The 21297-nt window shown below is 34.2% G+C and overlaps 1 protein-coding gene across 5 annotated transcripts; it reads left to right on the top strand.

Moving 5' to 3' along the window:
* Nucleotides 1-209: 209 nt before the first annotated feature.
* Nucleotides 210-7160, top strand: LOC108742837. Of its 5 annotated transcripts, XM_025979494.1 has the most exons (5): nt 210-334; nt 389-570; nt 692-850; nt 946-2169; nt 2993-7160. In XM_025979494.1, exons 4-5 carry the CDS (start codon nt 1884-1886, stop codon nt 6442-6444), a joined length of 3738 nt encoding a protein of 1245 aa, XP_025835279.1. In that variant the 5' UTR covers nt 210-334; nt 389-570; nt 692-850; nt 946-1883; the 3' UTR covers nt 6445-7160. The 5 variants fall into 5 exon arrangements, with proteins under 5 accessions (XP_025835279.1, XP_025835278.1, XP_025835277.1 ...); XM_025979493.1 differs by having other exon boundaries at nt 210-570; nt 1340-2169; XM_025979492.1 differs by having other exon boundaries at nt 210-570; nt 1106-2169.
* Nucleotides 7161-21297: the final 14137 nt, after the last annotated feature.

Here is a 21297-nt window from a genome sequence, read left to right as displayed (position 1 = left end):
CTGTAGTGAGTCGCTTTAATAAAAATTGTTCAATTTTTTAGAAATTATTTTTGTATTACCGAAACCATAACTCTTGTATATGTGTTTATAAAAATTAGTGACATTAACAGATAAGAAAAAGAAAAACCCGAAACCAAAACCACAACTAAGATAAAACAGGAAGCATGAAAGCAAATTAAATGCTTAAAAAGAAACGTGGGAAGTAATAAACAGGAAATAGAACAAAGAAGTTAAAGCAAGATTGTGTGTGTTCTAGTATCTATAATATAAATAATACACATTAATTTTTTAACATTCATTACATTCTAATAAGTTGTGATGAGTGTGTGCCATTGTAATTTGTTCTGTAGTTATTGTACTTCGAAACAAGTAACTAATTTTATTCTAGTTTCAATTGTTGCGTACTCTAAGCGCCAATCCTTCATCAAGTGTGCCTTGTGCGGCTATAGTGTACATTTATTAGACAAAAAGGAGCAATAATAGGGGTTGTCGAATCAGTTTATTATGAAAACAACAACAAACCTAACTAAGAAAACATTAGGAAGTAATTTATATAAATATGAAACAATGGTGAGATAACTCGAAAATTGTTGTAGCCCTCCAGAAGGGGCGAAACATTAGTAATTTTTTTTTATAATAAACTTATTCTACGACCCCTATAATTGCTCCATTTTTCTAATTATTGGCTTAGAAGGGAAGAAGGAGAACAAGTACATTTATTGTATAGGGCACAACCGGACCAACGAGACGTGGCCCTCATTGTCAAATTGTAATGCCTGGCCCGGCTCTAATTTTCATATTCAATATAGTGAACGAGTCAATAAACACAATAAAAACACATAAAGTTAGAGTAAGTACTATCTTATTTTTTCTTGATAAATTCTAATGTATTTTCAAAATCAGAAGTGTCATTATTAAGTGGTATAATTTGAAAATATTTTACAGTGTTGAGACCTTTTCTTAGAAAGAGAAATCTCGAAATTGTAAGGAACTGTAAATAGATTGTAAATTTAGAAAGTGCAGGAACAATTTTTAGGGAACTATTTTTTAACAGCATGCCGAGGGTGGTCGGTCATGTCATAAATTATAAGTTGTAGTTTTTTAGAAATCGTACCGTACCGTCACGAAGTGACCCTGACTAAGTAACCGAGGGTGAGGGGTGGCGACGGTACTGGATACAATTTTAACTTAAGTTTTTCGACGAGACTAAAATTGAACTCCAATAAGGACAGTTGACTTGTAACAAAAAAAAGGAAAAAACTTTGTACTTGCACAAAAAATAAAAATTAAGTCGAACTACAATATGTATTTTAATACAGCGTTTTAACAATTGGTTAAGACGCAACATTTTTTTGGTCCTTCGAGCCGGATTCAGTGAATAAGTGAAAAAAATTACGAAAATCTGTAGTTATCTCTGGACGTGATAAGTGCAACTGGACTTTACAATAATAAAATTAAATGGTACTGTAACGGTGAGCGGATTGCAAATAAATTAAATCAACGGACTTAAATGTACTTGGACTAATAGTAAGCGAACAAACGAAAGAGTGAACAAAAAAGTATACAAAGGTGACAATTTAATAAATAGTGTTAAAGTTAAGTATTTTGGAATTGTGTGACTAATTAATAAAAGTGTAATACGTGTACAATTCTTTATTGGATTTATGGGACATATTGTCAGTTAGTTACTGGACTATCATTAAGAATAATCGGCGGAAAACTGTGTGTTTGCAGCCTACACTCATTGTACTACGGCGAGCGGCACAACGTACATCAAATAGAAAAAAAATCAACAGAATAAACGTAAGTCTCCAATTATCATTTTTTCCATCCTCTTAAAACCATTCAACGTGTGTTAACTAGTACAGATAAATTGAATAACAATGGACCAATTAAAGTTTAAAAGGACAGGTATTAAGGGGAGTTTGACTCGTTTTTTAAATTTTTTAGACTCCGAGGATTTAAATCCTCATGAAATTAAAAAAAGTCTAGAGAAATGTGAACAGCTATACGACCAGTACAACGCTATTCAAACAGAAATAGAAATATTATTTAATGATGATGAGCAACAAACCGAATTACAAGCTGCAGATAGGGAAAGTTTCGAAAATAATTATTTTCACGCTGTTTCAAAGGCACAAAATTTATTAGATGAGACACAATTAATAAGTGCACAAACGTTGAATTGTACATCACAACCAACTAACGAAACTCACATAAAATTACCGGACATTAGGTTACCAGTTTTTGATGGTCAGTTAGGTAATTGGTTGAAATTTCGCGACTCCTTCGTATCTATGATACATGAAAATGTAAATCTAGATAATGTTGACAAATTTAATTATTTAAAAGGTTATGTAACGGGAGAAGCTGCACGAACTATTGAAGCATTAGGCGTATCGGACGTAAATTACACAATTGCATGGAACAAATTAAAATCGCGGTACGAAGACTCAAATGCATTACTAAATCATCATATAAGTAACTTGTATGAAATTCCAAAAATGACGCGTAATTCGTCTTTTGAATTAAGAAAATTAATTGATGATACGACGAATCATCTACTTGCACTCGAGGTACTCGGAGAGAAAATACAATATTGGGACCGTATGGTAATCTATTTAACTTCATCAAAATTACATTTTTGAATGGGAAAGAATTTTAGCGGGTAAATCTGAAATGCCGACATTTAAGGAAATGGTTAGGTTTTTAGAGAATCATTGCAAATTTCTAGAAAAAACAGTTGTTGATAATTATTCTCATAATGAGAAAACAAATAATAGGTATTTAAATAAGAACGTTCCCCTAAGAAACAATAATATAAAATCGTATGCGGTAACAACAATAAACAACAAAACATGTGCATTATGTAAGGGTTCACACCTATTGTACGTCTGCGAAAGTTTCAAAAGGCTTTCACCACCTGAAAGAATAACTAAAGTTAAGGAACTAGGATTATGTTTTTGCTGTTTAGCTAGTGGCCACCAAANAAGTGCACAAACATTGAATTGTACATCACAACCAACTAACGAAACTCACATTGCACGTAAGGGCATAAAATTACCGGACATTAGGTTACCAGTTTTTGATGGTCAGTTAGGCAATTGGTTGAAATTTCGCGACTCCTTCGTATCTATGATACATGAAAATGTAAATCTGGACAATGTTGACAAATTTAATTATTTAAAAGGTTATGTAACGGGAGAAGCTGCACGAACTATTGAAGCATTAGGCGTATCGGACGTAAATTACACAATTGCATGGAACAAATTAAAATCGCGGTACGAAGACTCAAATGCATTACTAAATCATCATATAAGTAACTTGTATGAAATTCCAAAAATGACGCGTAATTCGTCTTTTGAATTAAGAAAATTAATTGATGATACGACGAATCATCTACTTGCACTCGAGGTACTCGGAGAGAAAATACAATATTGGGACCGTATGGTAATCTATTTAACTTCATCAAAATTACATTTTTCAATTAATAAGGAATGGGAAAGAATTTTAGCGGGTAAAGCTGAAATGCCGACATTTAAGGAAATGGTTAGGTTTTTAGAGAATCATTGCAAATTTCTAGAAAAAACAGTTGTTGATAATTATTCTCATAATGAGAAAACAAATAGTAGGTTTTTAAATAAGAACGTTCCCTTACGAAATAATAATATAAAATCGTATGCGGTAACAACAATAAACAACAAAACATGTGCATTATGTAAGGGTGCACACCCATTGTACGCCTGCGAAAGTTTCAAAAGGCTTTCACCACCTGAAAGAATAACTAAAGTTAAGGAACTAGGATTATGTTTTTGCTGTTTAGCTAGTGGCCACCAAAATAAAAATTGTAGTTTTGGTCCATGCAAAAAATGCGGAAGAAAGCACAATAATTTGCTTCACGTTGAAAAAACATCAACTGAGGTACAAGCACCAACGGGTTCTGCTAGCCCTCAGTTAACATGTAGTGCATTAACAACAACAAATTCAGCATCTTATGTACTCCTAGCAACCGCGAATGTATTGTTGTATGATAAGCAGGGAAGAGAGCATGAATGTCGAGCATTGTTAGACTCATGTTCTCAGCCAAATATTATGACAGCAGCATTATGTAAAAAATTAGGGTTGGAACAACTAAAAACCAACATTACTTTGTCAGGAATAGATCAGGGCACTCGGCATGTTGCATGTAAGGCAACGACAAAATTAAAATCGCGGATTAATAACTTTTCGACCTCAATAACCTACATCGTAATTGATAAAATTAGCGACAATTTACCTTCGCGACATGTTAGGTTAAACAAAGTCCAAATTCCAGCTGGTATAGAACTTGCCGATCCTCAATTCAACTATTCAAGACCGGTAGACATACTTATTGGGGCAAGTTTGTTTTATCAATTAATGTCTGTAGGTCAAATTAAATTAAGTGAAAATCAGCCGATATTCCAAAAAACGGTACTTGGATGGATAGTCGCTGGATCTATAAATGTAGCTCCAGAAAAGGGAGTTGTATGTAACATAATTAAAAATAATGAATTACACAAATCCCTTGAAAGGTTTTGGGAAATTGAACATTGTTACGGAGAATTGCAAGGACTTAATAAACCGGACTTAATAATAAAGCAATTTTTAAAAACAGTCAAACGTGATGAAAGTGAACGTTTCGTAGTAAGTATTCCTTTCAAAGATAGCATATCAAAATTAGGTAACTCAAGAAATTTAGCTTATAAAAGAGTAACAACGATAGATCGCAAATTTAGTAAAAATCTGGACTTAAAATTAGAATACATTAAATTTATGAACGCACCGGAAGCCAAGGACAAGCAGTTAAATTTATTAATACAAAGGGTAAATGAAGAAAAGGACGAAGAAGAGAACAACGAAGTGGAAACTACTAACTTTAATATATTTAATAGGTTTTCTTCATATTCAAAATTGATAAGAACCACAGCATATCTGATTCGTTTTATTAAAAATTGTAGGGAAGCAATCAAAGTAAGAAACATTAGCACTAACGTAACACAAAATAAAAATAGAGCAAGAAAGGAATTGAACAAACCGTTAAGTAGTATAGAACTAGAATGTGCAACTAATTATTTAGTCAAACTTTCCCAGCAACAAACATTTTCAAAGGAAATATTAGAACTAGAAAAATTTAAGAAACTATCAAAGACTAGTAACTTATTGCAACTTAATCCATTTTTAGACGAATCTAGATTATTAAGAGTAGGAGGTAGGTTAAAAAATGCCTCTATTCCGTATGATCAAAGGCATCAAATGATACTTTCCGCTAAACACCGATTTGCGCACTTATTAATTGAATCTGAACATAAAAGATTGTTACATGCAGGTTGCCAAACTGTACTTGTATCATTACGTAAACGTTTTTGGTTACTTGCAGCAAAAAATCAAATTAAAAAAATCCTAAGGCAATGTATAACGTGTTTTAGATTCAATCCTAAGCAATCAGTATATTTAATGGGTGATTTGCCTTTATCACGAATAACGCAAATGCGTGCATTTTATGTTTGTGGGGTCGATTATGCCGGCCCATTTTTAATCAAAGAAAAACTACGCTCACGTGTTGCTATAAAGGCTTATATTTGTATTTTTGTTTGTTTCAGTACTAAAGCTGTTCACATTGAATTAGTTTCTGACTTAACTACAAACGCATTTTTAAATTGCTTGAAGCGTTTTATTTCTCGTAGGGGTATTTGTAAAACGATATATTCAGACAACGGAAAAAATTTTGTTGGTGCACGAAATGAATTAGTTGAACTAGGACACTTTCTAAAAAGCACAACATTTCAAAATAATGTCAGGGAATATGCATCAAATATAAATATTGACTGGCATTTTATTCCTCCTCATGCGCCGCATTTCGGCGGTTTATGGGAGAGCGCAGTAAAATCTGCAAAATATCATTTAAAACGAGTAATAGGTGAGACAAGGCTCACATTCGAAGAACTGTACACATTGTTAACACAAGTTGAAGCATGCCTTAATTCCAGACCTTTGTTTCCTATGTCTAACGATCCTAATGACCTCTCCACTTTAACCCCTGGACATTTCCTTATTGGAGACTTATTAACAGCACTACCACAGGCAGACCTGTGCGATGAAACCACGCACAAACTTAATCGTTATCAACATCTGCAACAAATGTTACAACATTTTTGGAAACGTTGGCACCTCGAATATCTCCCGATATTACAACCAAGGAAAAAATGGACTAAATCTACAGAACTAAATTTGAATCCTGGAGATATGGTACTGGTACGAGAGGATAACACACCGCCGATGCAGTGGCCTTTGGGACGTATTGTTAATACACATGTGGGAAGTGATAATGTGACTCGTGTAGTGTCAGTGCGCGTAGCAAAAGGAACAATTAAAAGACCTGTATCAAAAATATACAAATTACCAAGTAAGAAAGAAACAGACTGAGCATATATGATAAGGATAATATAGTAAAAACTGATCTATGGGACAATTAGTGAATAAGCTAGTATTATAGTAATGAAATTAAATAAAACTGAAAAAAAAATGTGTAACGTATCATTATTGTGTGTAAATATAACTGTGTAAATATGGGTGAAATAATTTTGTAGTATCTAAGATTATTGTATAAAACGTGTGTATTATATTAATTTTAATGCTAGGGATGATTTTAACTGTTTAAGGTGTATAAAATTGTATATTGATGTTATTATTTGTAGTTGGATATAATTTATTATGTTGAAAGATACTCTTTCAAGGCGGGCGGTATGTTGAGACCTTTTCTTAGAAAGAGAAATCTCGAAATTGTAAAGAACTGTAAATAGATTGTAAATTTAGAAAGTGCAGGAACAATTTTTAGGGGACTATTTTTTAACAGCATGCCGAGGGTGATCGGTCATGTCATAAATTATAAGTTGTAGTTTTTTAGAAAGCGCACCGTACCGTCATGAAGTGACCCTGACTAAGTAACCGAGGGTGAGGGGTGGCGACGGTACTGGATACATTTTAACTTAAGTTTTAAAAGAGACTAAAATTGAACTCCAATAAGGACAGTTGACTTGTAACAAAAAAAAAAGAAAAAACTTTGTACTTGCACAAAAAATAAAAATTAATTCGAACTACAATCTGTATTTTAATACAGCGTTTTAACAATTGGTTAAGACGCAACAATGATATTTAAATTATTTATTCTTTTGCAGTTAGGCATATTTGTGTTTAATTTGTATCCTTTCTGCGAATTTTATTGCATCCATGTTTTATCAGAAAATAGCAGACGTCTTAGATACATTTTCTTCGTGTGTTTAAAAAGTCGCTATTATCACGCAAAGGCATATTTTGAATGGATCGATTAAAAGGGCGGCAGTGACGAGCTGCAGCCTCGACGAGCAAACTTGGAAAAACATTTTCTTTAGCGTTTAGTTTGCCACAAATAATAACCAAGCACAATAATGAGTGAAATGTGGAATAAATGCTCACGAAAAGGTACAAAATAGCGCCGATTTTATGCCTGTCATGTTTATTGACGTTTCTATAAACAAAGTAGCATTTATGTAAATGACAAGGTAATCGGGAATTTCTTGATAAGAACGAATTTCAAGTTAACCGATAATTCAATCAGAATAAAATTAGTATTTTATGTTTATTGGTTACAATGAAAGAGAGAAGGTTACATAATTATTATAATTCTAGGGAATTCTTACTTGAAATAACGGACGTCTACAAATGTCTAATTAAGTCAATAACGTAATTATCCGTTGCGACAGACATACATACGAAAATAAAAAGATTTGATTTATTAAAACCTTGGTTATGGATTTTCTGGAAAAACTCCTTGAAGAGACAAAATTCAAACGTGCAAGTAAGAGCTTGTAAAACAACGGATAAGTCGCCTTCTTCGTGCTGCGTCCAACTCGCCGCGAATAAACATCGGCTGGTATTTTAAAATTATATTTAAACATTGTAAAGCTCTTCGAACAAGCCTTGGTGTGGATCTGGATTCTGTGTTGCATCACTCGTGCATCCCTTAAGGTCCACGCGAATAATTTCCCAGTACACCAACTGCTACTGCAGATATACAGTATGTGGTATTTATAAAAAGAAGCCTTATACCTTTTGCTTCCAAAAATTGAAGCAATTCCTTCAAGGTATATCCATAAAAAAAGCGAAGGAAAAGGTTTTGCTTCTAGGGTTTACTTTAAAGTAAAAGGTTTTACATCATTTGTATTTGTAAAAAAATCTGCTCAAAAACTAAAGGATCTACTTCTAAAAAAAGGAATCTAGGTTCACAACAACTTTTTCAACGTTTCAGTAGCTGCCGAGATATCACACAGCTTGTAACGTAAAAATTTATATATTTGTAGGACTGTTGTTGTGTTAAAATCTATCTAAAAGGACTTATAAGTAATCTTTAGTAGCATGGTCTTAGTGTTGTACTTGTTATGGCTGATATGATGCATTTACATACAAGAAAATACTGCAAACCAAAACGTACACCACGAGAATCAGATTTTAAATCGTTATTTAGATTTGAGGAGAATGTCGTGTGGTTGACGGACCGCTTTCTTGGTGCGTATTCCGAAACACCTGGAGCAGCCCTGTCACCTGTGCAGGAAATGAAAATATTTCTCGGTTATTGTGCGAACCATTTTAAATATGCTAACTTTCAACACTGCACAAGTAAATCAGGAATGTATTAAACAAATAATATAAACAGCTGTCACGGAACACACACACGTTGATTGCACAATGCAAGTTCAATTAGTTTGTCGAAATCAATAGGGACTAATCTGCACCTATTACTTTGAATACGAATTGTAGCAAAAGTTTTTACTTCTACCTTTTACTTAAAAATAAATGCTTTATTTTTATAAATACGGCCCAATACCTGGTACTGAATAAAAATATCTATTTACATATATAACCTAACCTATCCTAAATATCTGATTTATTACGTATCGAGTCATATCAGAACCAATTAGATCAGACGAATATTTTTCAAATTCTTTTTAGAATTTACTAATTTTCAGTCTTTTTGGAAGAACATTCCTTGGACAGGAGTAGGGCAACATTTGTTTCGTTCTTGTTGTTCTTGTTCATAAGGATACTGCAGAAAAAACAATAAGAACAAAGTGTTTTGTTTACAGGAATGTAAGCCTAAAAGTAATTTTCCACAATTTCCACTGTTTAACCTTACGACGTCCTTCCACCTCAATCTAGCCCCGATATAGACGGTCCCATGTATGGTATATTCTACCGTTTATTTATTTTTATTTGATTATTCTACTCCATTTCTTACGCTCACTCAACTAGAAACAATTTTTATTGTATAAGGTTGCCAAACACATTAGGGATATTTGACATAACTTCTATTTAAACGTATTGAAATTTTTTGTAGTTTTTAAAGATAACAGGACTTAGATATTAAAACGAACTTATCGTCCACGACCATCATTGACTATTTTGCGATGGAATCTTAAAAACCAAGGCTTTATGTTCGTTCCTCAATGATATGAAGTTTAACCGTTTTTCGTCATTTTCGTAATAACTACTCAACGAAATTGAACTTTTCATCACTGCTCAAATTAAAAGTTTTTAAATTGTCTACAACTTTTATCAATATTTTTTTTTCAATACAACCATTATGTTGAGTTATACGTAGAACAAAAAATTTAAATTATTTTCATCCTTGCTATTACGGAATTATTGATAGTAAGATAGTTGATTTGTACAATTTTACGCTTTACTAATTCGACATGAAATGCCTATCGCAAATGTAATGGCGTTTTATGTTTTTGCTTCGTTAAACAGTTTAATTAAACAAATTACCCTTTTAATTAAGCAAGAGACAGTTTAATTTGAAATTTGACTGATCAATTTTGCAGTTCCAATTGTAATTACGAATGGACATTAAAATAAACATTTTTATTATCTTTCACTAACCTTTATACCACCTATATTAAAATAGAAACTAAAATAAAAACCACCTGCATATGCTGAAAATATTGTTCATAATCAGTGTACCTATACTAATTTTAAAAAAAGAATGTATTTTCTTCAACAGTTCACATTCCAATTACATTATAAAACTTACTGCAAGAATAATGATTACTAATTCTCGAATATCTTGACATAACAATCATAAATACTCTATACCAGAGGCTAACGGAAATGCGAAAAGTAGATGGTTACATAAATATTACAATACGTGTTTCATACGTTACATACATACAGATTCTATTATACCTAATTGTGTATAATTGCTATTTTGCTAGTCTGTGATGACAGAATGTCGATACAGAAGTTTGGATCTAAACTTTATGAAAACCTCAAAACTAAATAGTTAATAATTTACATTGACAGTTCAATAAATAATGTCATGAACACTGAATATGGTACATAATGCACTTGCAACACCAACCCATTTATCTTTTGTTTTCTTTTGGTTTATGTGCTTTTTTTGTGTCGAGAAATGACAAGAAAAATTAGAAATGGCGAGTCTGTTAGTACCTATTAGAAGTTGAGTGATATACCGATGATGCTTGCAGTCCTTTTGCATAAGTATTTACAATTAGTATTATCTGACGTCAGTAATTAATATACAGGGACATGTTATGAAAACAGTTGAATACCGCAAATCCTTAAGGTAGCATATAGCGATTGCGCAGGGTGGAATTCCATTAGGCCCACATTGCTGCATGAAAATTATGTTTATTCACCAAAAGCTTTAACTTTTTAAATGAATTCGAAATTTGGAATAAAAACAGGCAGATTAAAATTGAAATTGCAATCAAACTAAACGACGTTTTCATATTTTTATATACCTAACTACCCTCCTAAGACTGGTTGGACACGCACCTCCACTCATTCCTATCCTGAGATAAACTTCGCATTTCCTAAACCTAGAACAACCCACATCCTTAACTATTTGCGAACAGTAATCTAACCTAGGTCTGTTATATACTGTTTTGTAACACCACTTTTACTTTATTTAACGTTATATCTAACTCGTCCTTGCTAGATGCTAATACTGCTTTATCATCTGCAAATCTAAGCATACTTATCTTTTGCCCCTGTATATCTATCCCTACAGTTTTACTGTCTTTAATTGTGCTGATCGCGTCTTCGATGTATAGATTAAAAAGTAGCGGTGACAGTGTGCATCCTTGTCTGACTGCCTTCCTAATATTTACTTCTCTACGTTGCAGCCCTAGCTCTATAACTGCCTGTTGCTCTTTATACAAACTAAGTATCACTCTTCCACCTTTGTAACTCATCCCTCCTATATTTTTAAGTATATTTAACATCTTGTCCCATTTAACATTGTCAAAAGCTTTTTCTAAATCTACAAATCCTATGTACACACTTTCCTTTTTGTATTGTTACCCGTAAAGCTAGAATGGCCTCCCGCGTTCCTCTATTTCTTCTAAACCCAAATTGATCTTCCCTTAATAGTTCTTCCATCCTCCTCTGTAGAATTCTAGTTAAGATTTAATAGTTGTTATTAGATATTATTTAGTTATCATTACATTATTAATTTTCTACAAAAAATGCAATTATCAGTTATTAAGAACATTTAAAAACGATAATTAGGATGAGGTCCGCAAATGCCCCAGGTTCGCAATCGTCCTGACACCGGTAATTCCTCGTTTTTGACGTAATTTCCTATAACCCTGTATATTATTTGTTTTGAAAGCAAATTGATCAAATTTCGATGTTAGATTTTAATAATCTCAGCGGAGAGCTTAATCTAGGACAAGTTTCGCAACCCCGAAAGTTTGCCGGAATTATCGTAAAAAATAATGGACCTTTTTATATAGCACATTATATTACCTTCTCTTAGCGTAATCTTTTTAGTGCCACACTTAATGGACGAACGGTTTCTAAGCCACGTTATACGCGAGATATAAGCCGCTAACTCGCGAAAAACTCTTAGTCCTGCCCTCCAACTCGTAACAAAATACATAAATATAACGGATATATCGCTATAAGATGTGTAACGNAAAAAAAAAAAAAAGGATGAAGTTTAAATACAATTACAATTTTCCATGACAATATCCTAAACACTAGAAATCATGAGGATCACAATTTCATAGCTTTTTAAGCTCAAAATTGTTATTGTTGAGACGAAAAAAAAAGTTCGTTCGTTCGTTCATTCATTCGTCGTCACACAGTCTACCAGCAACCGCTGTAGCAGACAACACGACCGATAAGCATTATAATCGTTCTCTAGCCAGTCCGTGCTTTCAAACGATTACACCAGCGAGTTACCGCCGCCGGCTTGGAGCCTTCCAAGACGAGCGCGATGTTTACCATTCGACCGCCAGCCACCGAAACCGAGCCTGCTCCACCACCACCAGTATGTATAGTAACAGCGCGTCGATCGCGCGAACCAATCAGAGCACGCTACCGCTGCTCGGTGGAGGGAGTAGGCGAACCAACTCGCCGCGCCGGTGGATAATAGCGGCCGGCCTGGCCACAGAAGGTTTCAAACGAGATTACCAACGCAATCGAGATCTCCACTTCGCCTCGCCCCACGCCCGCCAAGGACAGAACCCTCCCAGCAGATATTCATGCTCTTCTTAAGAGGCAGAACAGAACCCGCCACCAGTGGCAAAAACACCACAATCCCGCACATCGTGCCGAACTAAACGCCATTCAGCGAGAACTCAAAACTCGACTAACGGAATTCCGCAGCGCCTCGTTTGACGAATACATCGCTCAAGCAGAACTGCACCTCAAAAGCACATGGAAAGTGATCCGCTCTCTCCGAAACAGAGCTCCCCATCTCCCACTATTAAAACAAGGTAGTTCCCTATACACTTCAGATGAGGAAAAAGCTGCAATCTTCGCAGACTCTCTCTGTCTCCAGTGCTCTCCACTACCCAACCCGGTGGATTTAGCCAACTTTCACGAGAAAACCAAAGCCGGCTCTCAAAACTTCGTCCCAACCGTTAGCGACTTCAGGCACACTTCCCCACGTGAAATCTTCCTCACCATCCGATCTCTGAAAAAGAGAAAAGCCCGGCATCCCCGAAGCGCCTGGAAAGTGATCCGTTCCCTTCATAACAGAACGACTCCACCTACTCTTCAGACGAAGAAAAAGCTGCAATTTTCGCATACTCTTTATGCCTCCAGTGCTCCCCACTACCTAGTCCAGTGGACCTTGCCAACTTTCATGAGCGTAGCAAAGTCATCTCCAAAAACTTCATTCCAAAAAATTCCGAATTAAGACACACTACACTCCGCGAGATCTTCCTTACCATTCGTTCTCTGAAAAAGAGAAAAGCCCCTGGCGCTGACGAAATTCCCAACGGAGTCCTCAAAGTCCTGCCACCAAAGCACATAATCGCATCACATACGCTATCATGCGGCTGCACCACTTTCCTTTGGTATGGAAAGAAGCCACTGTCATCTGTCTCCCAAAAAAAGGGAAGCCCCTCAGCTCTCCCTCAAGCTACAGGCCCATCAGCCTGCTCAGTTCGTTGAGCAAAGTAGTGGAATCCATCCTTCTCGATCGGCTCTGAGACCACGTGGAGCAGAACAACATTCTCCCCGACTTCCAACACGGTTTCCGCAGCCATAACGTACTAGTGTACGAAAACAAATGCATGTGTAATGGTTGTAAAAGTTGGGACAAGATGCAGACCTACTTTGACCAAACACATGTGTTAACCTGCTCATTCTGACGTTAGTTTTGCCTGGCTGGGCTCATTAACCCCACGTGGAGTAATACAAGGATGTGTCCAGAAGGACCAAGTTGGTTATTTTGTTTTCATTGAATGTAAAAAGCTAAATATCATATAATTACACTTCTAGAAGTAACTGGAATAAATACACATAATGCCGTAGTTTCTAACAGGTTGTTCAGTTTGCTTTGGATTGTTGTGGAATGTACTTGTTTGTTAGTGTTAGTTTATTTATTTAGTGGTCATTTTATAAAAGACTATTACAATAAGGACAATTAGTAGTGTGATAGTGCATTCTAGTAGGGTTCTTATTCAACCGTCAGTTGGTTGACGATTTGCGAGCTCAATTGTCACTGGATTGAAAAATTGTATAACACTTTTTTTTTTGTATTTTGTGTCAGGAAGCTATGTTTTCTTACTTTAGTTACCATAAGTCTATTGTATCTTTTTTAGAACACAATGAAATAATTGAAAGTACAAAAAGTCTAAGTATTGTTCAAATTAATGATGACAATGATGCAAACAATGTTAAAAATCAAGTAAATTGAAATTTATGTAAATATTTGAATAATAAAAAACCATATAAACATGCATATGATTGATAACAAAATTGATAATTTTTATTCAAACATAGTGAAATTTCAAATTCTAATACTAAAAGTTCTAAGTTTTCACTTTTATCGGAAGTCCCTATAACTGCCAATTTTTTTTAATTATTATAAATGGGACACCCTGTATGTGCACTGCCACAGATGGCGTTCATCACACCGTTTGTGGTACTCCATAAAACGCTGTCTCGAGGCAACAAGTAGTGTTGGTCGGTGTTCTGTCGAAACTGCTTGCGATGCGCTGACTATGAACTTTTTATTTGTTTAATATTAAATGTTAATTTTTATTTTGACTTAGACGTCTTTAAAAATACAGTCATCATACCATCATAAGATCGTCAGTCCTAAGACAAGTTGGACACGCATCCCATTCTTTTCTATTCTGAGCTAATCATCACATTTCTATAAAACTAGAATATCCCTAGTCCTTAACTATTTGAGAACATTAATCTAATCCAGGTCTACCTTTACTCCTGTTTCACCCTCTAATGTGTCTCTGACTAGCTCTTCATGTCTGAGAAGGTGTCCTACCAACCTATCTCGCCTATTTTTTATTGACGTCCATAGAGTCATCTGTTCTTTCTAATACATCTTCATTTCTATCTTTCTCTGTCCACGATATCTTTATCATTTGCCGGTAACACCAGATTTCGAACGCTTCTAACATTTTCTTTTCCGCCGCGCCCATCGTCCATGTTTCACACCCGTAAAGTATCGTGTTCCAACACAATATGAGAAAAATTATAAAAAGAAAGTAAAATAATAATAATTTTTAGCAACATAGCAATAAATGAAATATAGTGACGTAACGTCAACTTTAAATCATATAAAACAAACCTAAAAATTTTGGTAATAATGACAACAAATTTGGATATAATAACGTGAAATTGTAATGTTACGAATCCTTCATACGATCTCATTACAGCCGGTACTTTTTCTCATTGGCACTCTGACCGGCAAAATAAAAAATTATACCCCTAGGTTATTGCGAATCCAAACAAAATTGGTATGAGAATAATGTACTATTTGTATGCTAATTATGTGTCAAAGTCAAGTGAAGAAATATCGAAAGGGGCTCAGGCAAATTTCTTACAATTTGAATGAAATATTTACGACAACAACTTTGTGAATTTCATTATAAATTGTAGAAAGCTTAAANCGTTTTATTAAAAATTGTAGAGAGGCAATCAAATTAAGGAATATTAGCACCAACGTAACACAATATAAAACTAGAACAAGTAAAGAATCGAACATAGCGTTAAGTAGTATAGAACTAGAATGTGCAACTAATTATTTAGTCAAACTTTCCCAGCAACAAACATTTTCAAAGGAAATATTAGAACTAGAAAAATTTAAGAAACTATCAAAGACTAGTAACTTATTGCAACTTAATCCATTTTTAGACGAATCTAGATTATTAAGAGTAGGAGGTAGGTTAAAAAATGCCTCTATTCCGTATGATCAAAGGCATCAAATGATACTTTCCGCTAAACACCGATTTGCGCACTTATTAATTGAATCTGAACATAAAAGATTGTTACATGCAGGTTGCCAAACTGTACTTGTATCATTACGTAAACGTTTTTGGTTACTTGCAGCAAAAAATCAAATTAAAAAAATCCTAAGGCAATGTATAACGTGTTTTAGATTCAATCCTAAGCAATCAGTATATTTAATGGGTGATTTGCCTTTATCACGAATAACGCAAATGCGTGCATTTTATGTTTGTGGGGTCGATTATGCCGGCCCATTTTTAATCAAAGAAAAACTACGCTCACGTGTTGCTATAAAGGCTTATATTTGTATTTTTGTTTGTTTCAGTACTAAAGCTGTTCACATTGAATTAGTTTCTGACTTAACTACAAACGCATTTTTAAATTGCTTGAAGCGTTTTATTTCTCGTAGGGGTATTTGTAAAGCGATATATTCAGACAACGGAAAAAATTTTGTTGGTGCACGAAATGAATTAGTTGAACTAGGACACTTTCTAAAAAGCACAACATTTCAAAATAATGTCAGGGAATATGCATCAAATATAAATATTGACTGGCATTTTATTCCTCCTCATGCGCCGCATTTCGGCGGTTTATGGGAGAGCGCAGTAAAATCTGCAAAATATCATTTAAAACGAGTAATAGGTGAGACAAGGCTCACATTCGAAGAACTGTACACATTGTTAACACAAGTTGAAGCATGCCTTAATTCCAGACCTTTGTTTCCTCTGTCTAACGATCCCAATGACCTCTCCACTTTAACCCCTGGACATTTCCTTATTGGAGACTTATTAACAGCACTACCACAGGCAGACCTGTGCGATGAAACCACGCACAAACTTAATCGTTATCAACATCTGCAACAAATGTTACAACATTTTTGGAAACGTTGGCACCTCGAATATCTCCCGATATTACAACCAAGGAAAAAATGGACTAAATCTACAGAACTAAATTTGAATCCTGGAGATATGGTACTGGTACGAGAGGATAACACACCGCCGATGCAGTGGCCTTTAGGACGTATTGTTAATACACATGTGGGAAGTGATAATGTGACTCGTGTAGTGTCAGTGCGCGTAGCAAAAGGAACAATTAAAAGACCTGTATCAAAAATATACAAATTACCAAGTAAGAAAGAAACAGACTGAGCATATATGATAAGGATAATATAGTAAAAACTGATCTATGGGACAATTAGTGAATAAGCTAGTATTATAGTAATGAAATTAAATAAAACTGAAAAAAAAATGTGTAACGTATCATTATTGTGTGTAAATATAACTGTGTAAATATGGGTGAAATAATTTTGTAGTATCTAAGATTATTGTATAAAACGTGTGTATTATATTAATTTTAATGCTAGGGATGATTTTAACTGTTTAAGGTGTATAAAATTGTATATTGATGTTATTATTTGTAGTTGGATATAATTTATTATGTTGAAAGATACTCTTTCAAGGCGGGCGGTATGTTGAGACCTTTTCTTAGAAAGAGAAATCTCGAAATTGTAAAGAACTGTAAATAGATTGTAAATTTAGAAAGTGCAGGAACAATTTTTAGGGGACTATTTTTTAACAGCATGCCGAGGGTGATCGGTCATGTCATAAATTATAAGTTGTAGTTTTTTAGAAAGCGCACCGTACCGTCATGAAGTGACCCTGACTAAGTAACCGAGGGTGAGGGGTGGCGACGGTACTGGATACATTTTAACTTAAGTTTTAAAAGAGACTAAAATTGAACTCCAATAAGGACAGTTGACTTGTAACAAAAAAAAAAGAAAAAACTTTGTACTTGCACAAAAAATAAAAATTAATTCGAACTACAATCTGTATTTTAATACAGCGTTTTAACAATTGGTTAAGACGCAACAATGATATTTAAATTATTTATTCTTTTGCAGTTAGGCATATTTGTGTTTAATTTGTATCCTTTCTGCGAATTTTATTGCATCCATGTTTTATCAGAAAATAGCAGACGTCTTAGATACATTTTCTTCGTGTGTTTAAAAAGTCGCTATTATCACGCAAAGGCATATTTTGAATGGATCGATTAAAAGGGCGGCAGTGACGAGCTGCAGCCTCGACGAGCAAACTTGGAAAAACATTTTCTTTAGCGTTTAGTTTGCCACAAATAATAACCAAGCACAATAATGAGTGAAATGTGGAATAAATGCTCACGAAAAGGTACAAAATAGCGCCGATTTTATGCCTGTCATGTTTATTGACGTTTCTATAAACAAAGTAGCATTTATGTAAATGACAAGGTAATCGGGAATTTCTTGATAAGAACGAATTTCAAGTTAACCGATAATTCAATCAGAATAAAATTAGTATTTTATGTTTATTGGTTACAATGAAAGAGAGAAGGTTACATAATTATTATAATTCTAGGGAATTCTTACTTGAAATAACGGACGTCTACAAATGTCTAATTAAGTCAATAACGTAATTATCCGTTGCGACAGACATACATACGAAAATAAAAAGATTTGATTTATTAAAACCTTGGTTATGGATTTTCTGGAAAAACTCCTTGAAGAGACAAAATTCAAACGTGCAAGTAAGAGCTTGTAAAACAACGGATAAGTCGCCTTCTTCGTGCTGCGTCCAACTCGCCGCGAATAAACATCGGCTGGTATTTTAAAATTATATTTAAACATTGTAAAGCTCTTCGAACAAGCCTTGGTGTGGATCTGGATTCTGTGTTGCATCACTCGTGCATCCCTTAAGGTCCACGCGAATAATTTCCCAGTACACCAACTGCTACTGCAGATATACAGTATGTGGTATTTATAAAAAGAAGCCTTATACCTTTTGCTTCCAAAAATTGAAGCAATTCCTTCAAGGTATATCCATAAAAAAAGCGAAGGAAAAGGTTTTGCTTCTAGGGTTTACTTTAAAGTAAAAGGTTTTACATCATTTGTATTTGTAAAAAAATCTGCTCAAAAACTAAAGGATCTACTTCTAAAAAAAGGAATCTAGGTTCACAACAACTTTTTCAACGTTTCAGTAGCTGCCGAGATATCACACAGCTTGTAACGTAAAAATTTATATATTTGTAGGACTGTTGTTGTGTTAAAATCTATCTAAAAGGACTTATAAGTAATCTTTAGTAGCATGGTCTTAGTGTTGTACTTGTTATGGCTGATATGATGCATTTACATACAAGAAAATACTGCAAACCAAAACGTACACCACGAGAATCAGATTTTAAATCGTTATTTAGATTTGAGGAGAATGTCGTGTGGTTGACGGACCGCTTTCTTGGTGCGTATTCCGAAACACCTGGAGCAGCCCTGTCACCTGTGCAGGAAATGAAAATATTTCTCGGTTATTGTGCGAACCATTTTAAATATGCTAACTTTCAACACTGCACAAGTAAATCAGGAATGTATTAAACAAATAATATAAACAGCTGTCACGGAACACACACACGTTGATTGCACAATGCAAGTTCAATTAGTTTGTCGAAATCAATAGGGACTAATCTGCACCTATTACTTTGAATACGAATTGTAGCAAAAGTTTTTACTTCTACCTTTTACTTAAAAATAAATGCTTTATTTTTATAAATACGGCCCAATACCTGGTACTGAATAAAAATATCTATTTACATATATAACCTAACCTATCCTAAATATCTGATTTATTACGTATCNAAAAGTTATCAATTTTACAGGATAATAGAAACATATCCGTCTTTTTAACGTTCATCTGAAATCTATTTTTTTAACAGCCTGCTGCTCATTATTATGGATGCTTTTACAAGAGGAAAATTGTCTGAGTGGGGTTTTCAAGATTTAGCTGATGATTGAATTCGATAGAAGTCATTTACTTGAAACAGAATGGGTAGAAGTATTTATTATTTATTTTCAGAAAAGAACGTCTACTTTGTAAGCTTTCAAGTTTTTGTTCCTTGTTATAAGTTAATATTATGTTTTATGCTTTTTTAAATACATGATTTTAATAACTGATTGTTTTATTTGTACACTTTTCTACATATTCATTATAGCTTCTGGTGAGATTAAATTGATTAAAAATAAAATCAATAATTGTACTGATTAATACATCATTACAACCCAAAGGTAGACTACACAATTCTAGAAATACCCACTACAATATATTTTCAAATGTACTGCAATGCAATGGTAAAGTCAACTACTTTTTGTAAAGATGCGTAACACTAAATTGTATAATTCATTCTTAATTGTTGTAGAGAAATATTCTACAATTTTGTATAATTTTTTTTCTAATTACTGTATTGAAATATCCTACAATGAAAAGTAATTTTTAAGAGAAACTTGTATTACATATTCTTTAACGTTGTGGTAGAAAGACAAACAGTTTGTAGACAATAGAGTAATTACAGTATTAAATTAATTTTCACTACAACTTGTTTCTGTCCCTATATTCGCTACTACTTGTAATGAAAAGTTTTACAATTGTAGAAGTTTGTTCTACAGTTTTCTCTGAGTGCATGTGCTAATATTTTTCATTTGCTTTGAACCAGTCCCTGCGCCCTTCGGAAATCATTAAAGATGCTCTATGTCGGGTAGGATTGGAACAAGAAAATCGCTTCCTTACTAAATTGGGGGTCGATAAGATAAGAAGGCTTTTTGTTGTACTTCGTCAATTATTATTGCTGGTGTTTGCTTTTTCTGTTTTCTCTCCTATATAGGAAATGCCGAACCTGACGACAAGCCCAAACCTGGATTAGTGGTGGGAAGTCAAGCATAGGTTTGTCAATAATGACTCAAAGTTCTTCTAATCTTCAAATGTCAAGGCTAGATACATTAATGTTTCCCTAAGTTTGTTCCAATACTGGGGCAGCCAAGCATTTGCTTGTCAATAACGGTTTAATATTTGGTCATACTTCAAATGTAAAAACTAGGTTTATTCACGTTTTACCAAGTCTTGATCCAATATTGCCAGTCCAATCATGAGTTACTATTGCTCATTAAGCTGTGGTTCAGTATTGGCTGTTCAGTCGTCGTTTGGGCCGAAGAGGCAAACCATACATTTACCATGCTTGGGTCCGATATTGGTTACTAATTTCGGACTGGAATTGAACAATCTTGGGTCAAGATTGGACTGTGGTTAATCCTGTCGTTAGGGGTGGTAAAATTAGTTGGTACTGCGCCATTATTCGGTACCTGGTCGGATTTTAAAAAAAGTGGCGGATTCGCTGGGTACCGAATCCAAACCTTGTAGGTACTCGGAACTCGGTCTACGTCTAAATGTAATTGAAATGATTCCCAACTATTATAAAAAAAAACTACTAGTGTCATCTACCTAATTTGTGCGTTAACATCTTCCCTGTACGCCCCTTGGTTGTTTTACAAAGTGCCATATGGTGGTGCGAGTATTGTGTATTGTGTTACAACAAAAAATTGAAAATTGATGTGTTTAATCTAAGGTAAGCATAAAATCAACGTTAGATTCTTATAATTTCAATGTTTCTTCATAAATTATTGTTTTAGTAGCGACTTATATTAATATTTAAAATTATTTC

The sequence above is a fragment of the Agrilus planipennis genome, unplaced genomic scaffold (genome assembly GCF_000699045.2).
Source record: "Agrilus planipennis isolate EAB-ADULT unplaced genomic scaffold, Apla_2.0 scaffold401, whole genome shotgun sequence".
NCBI lineage: Eukaryota > Metazoa > Arthropoda > Insecta > Coleoptera > Buprestidae > Agrilus > Agrilus planipennis.
Note: the sequence above shows the minus strand (reverse complement) of the source record. Positions and strands in the feature narration are given on the sequence as shown.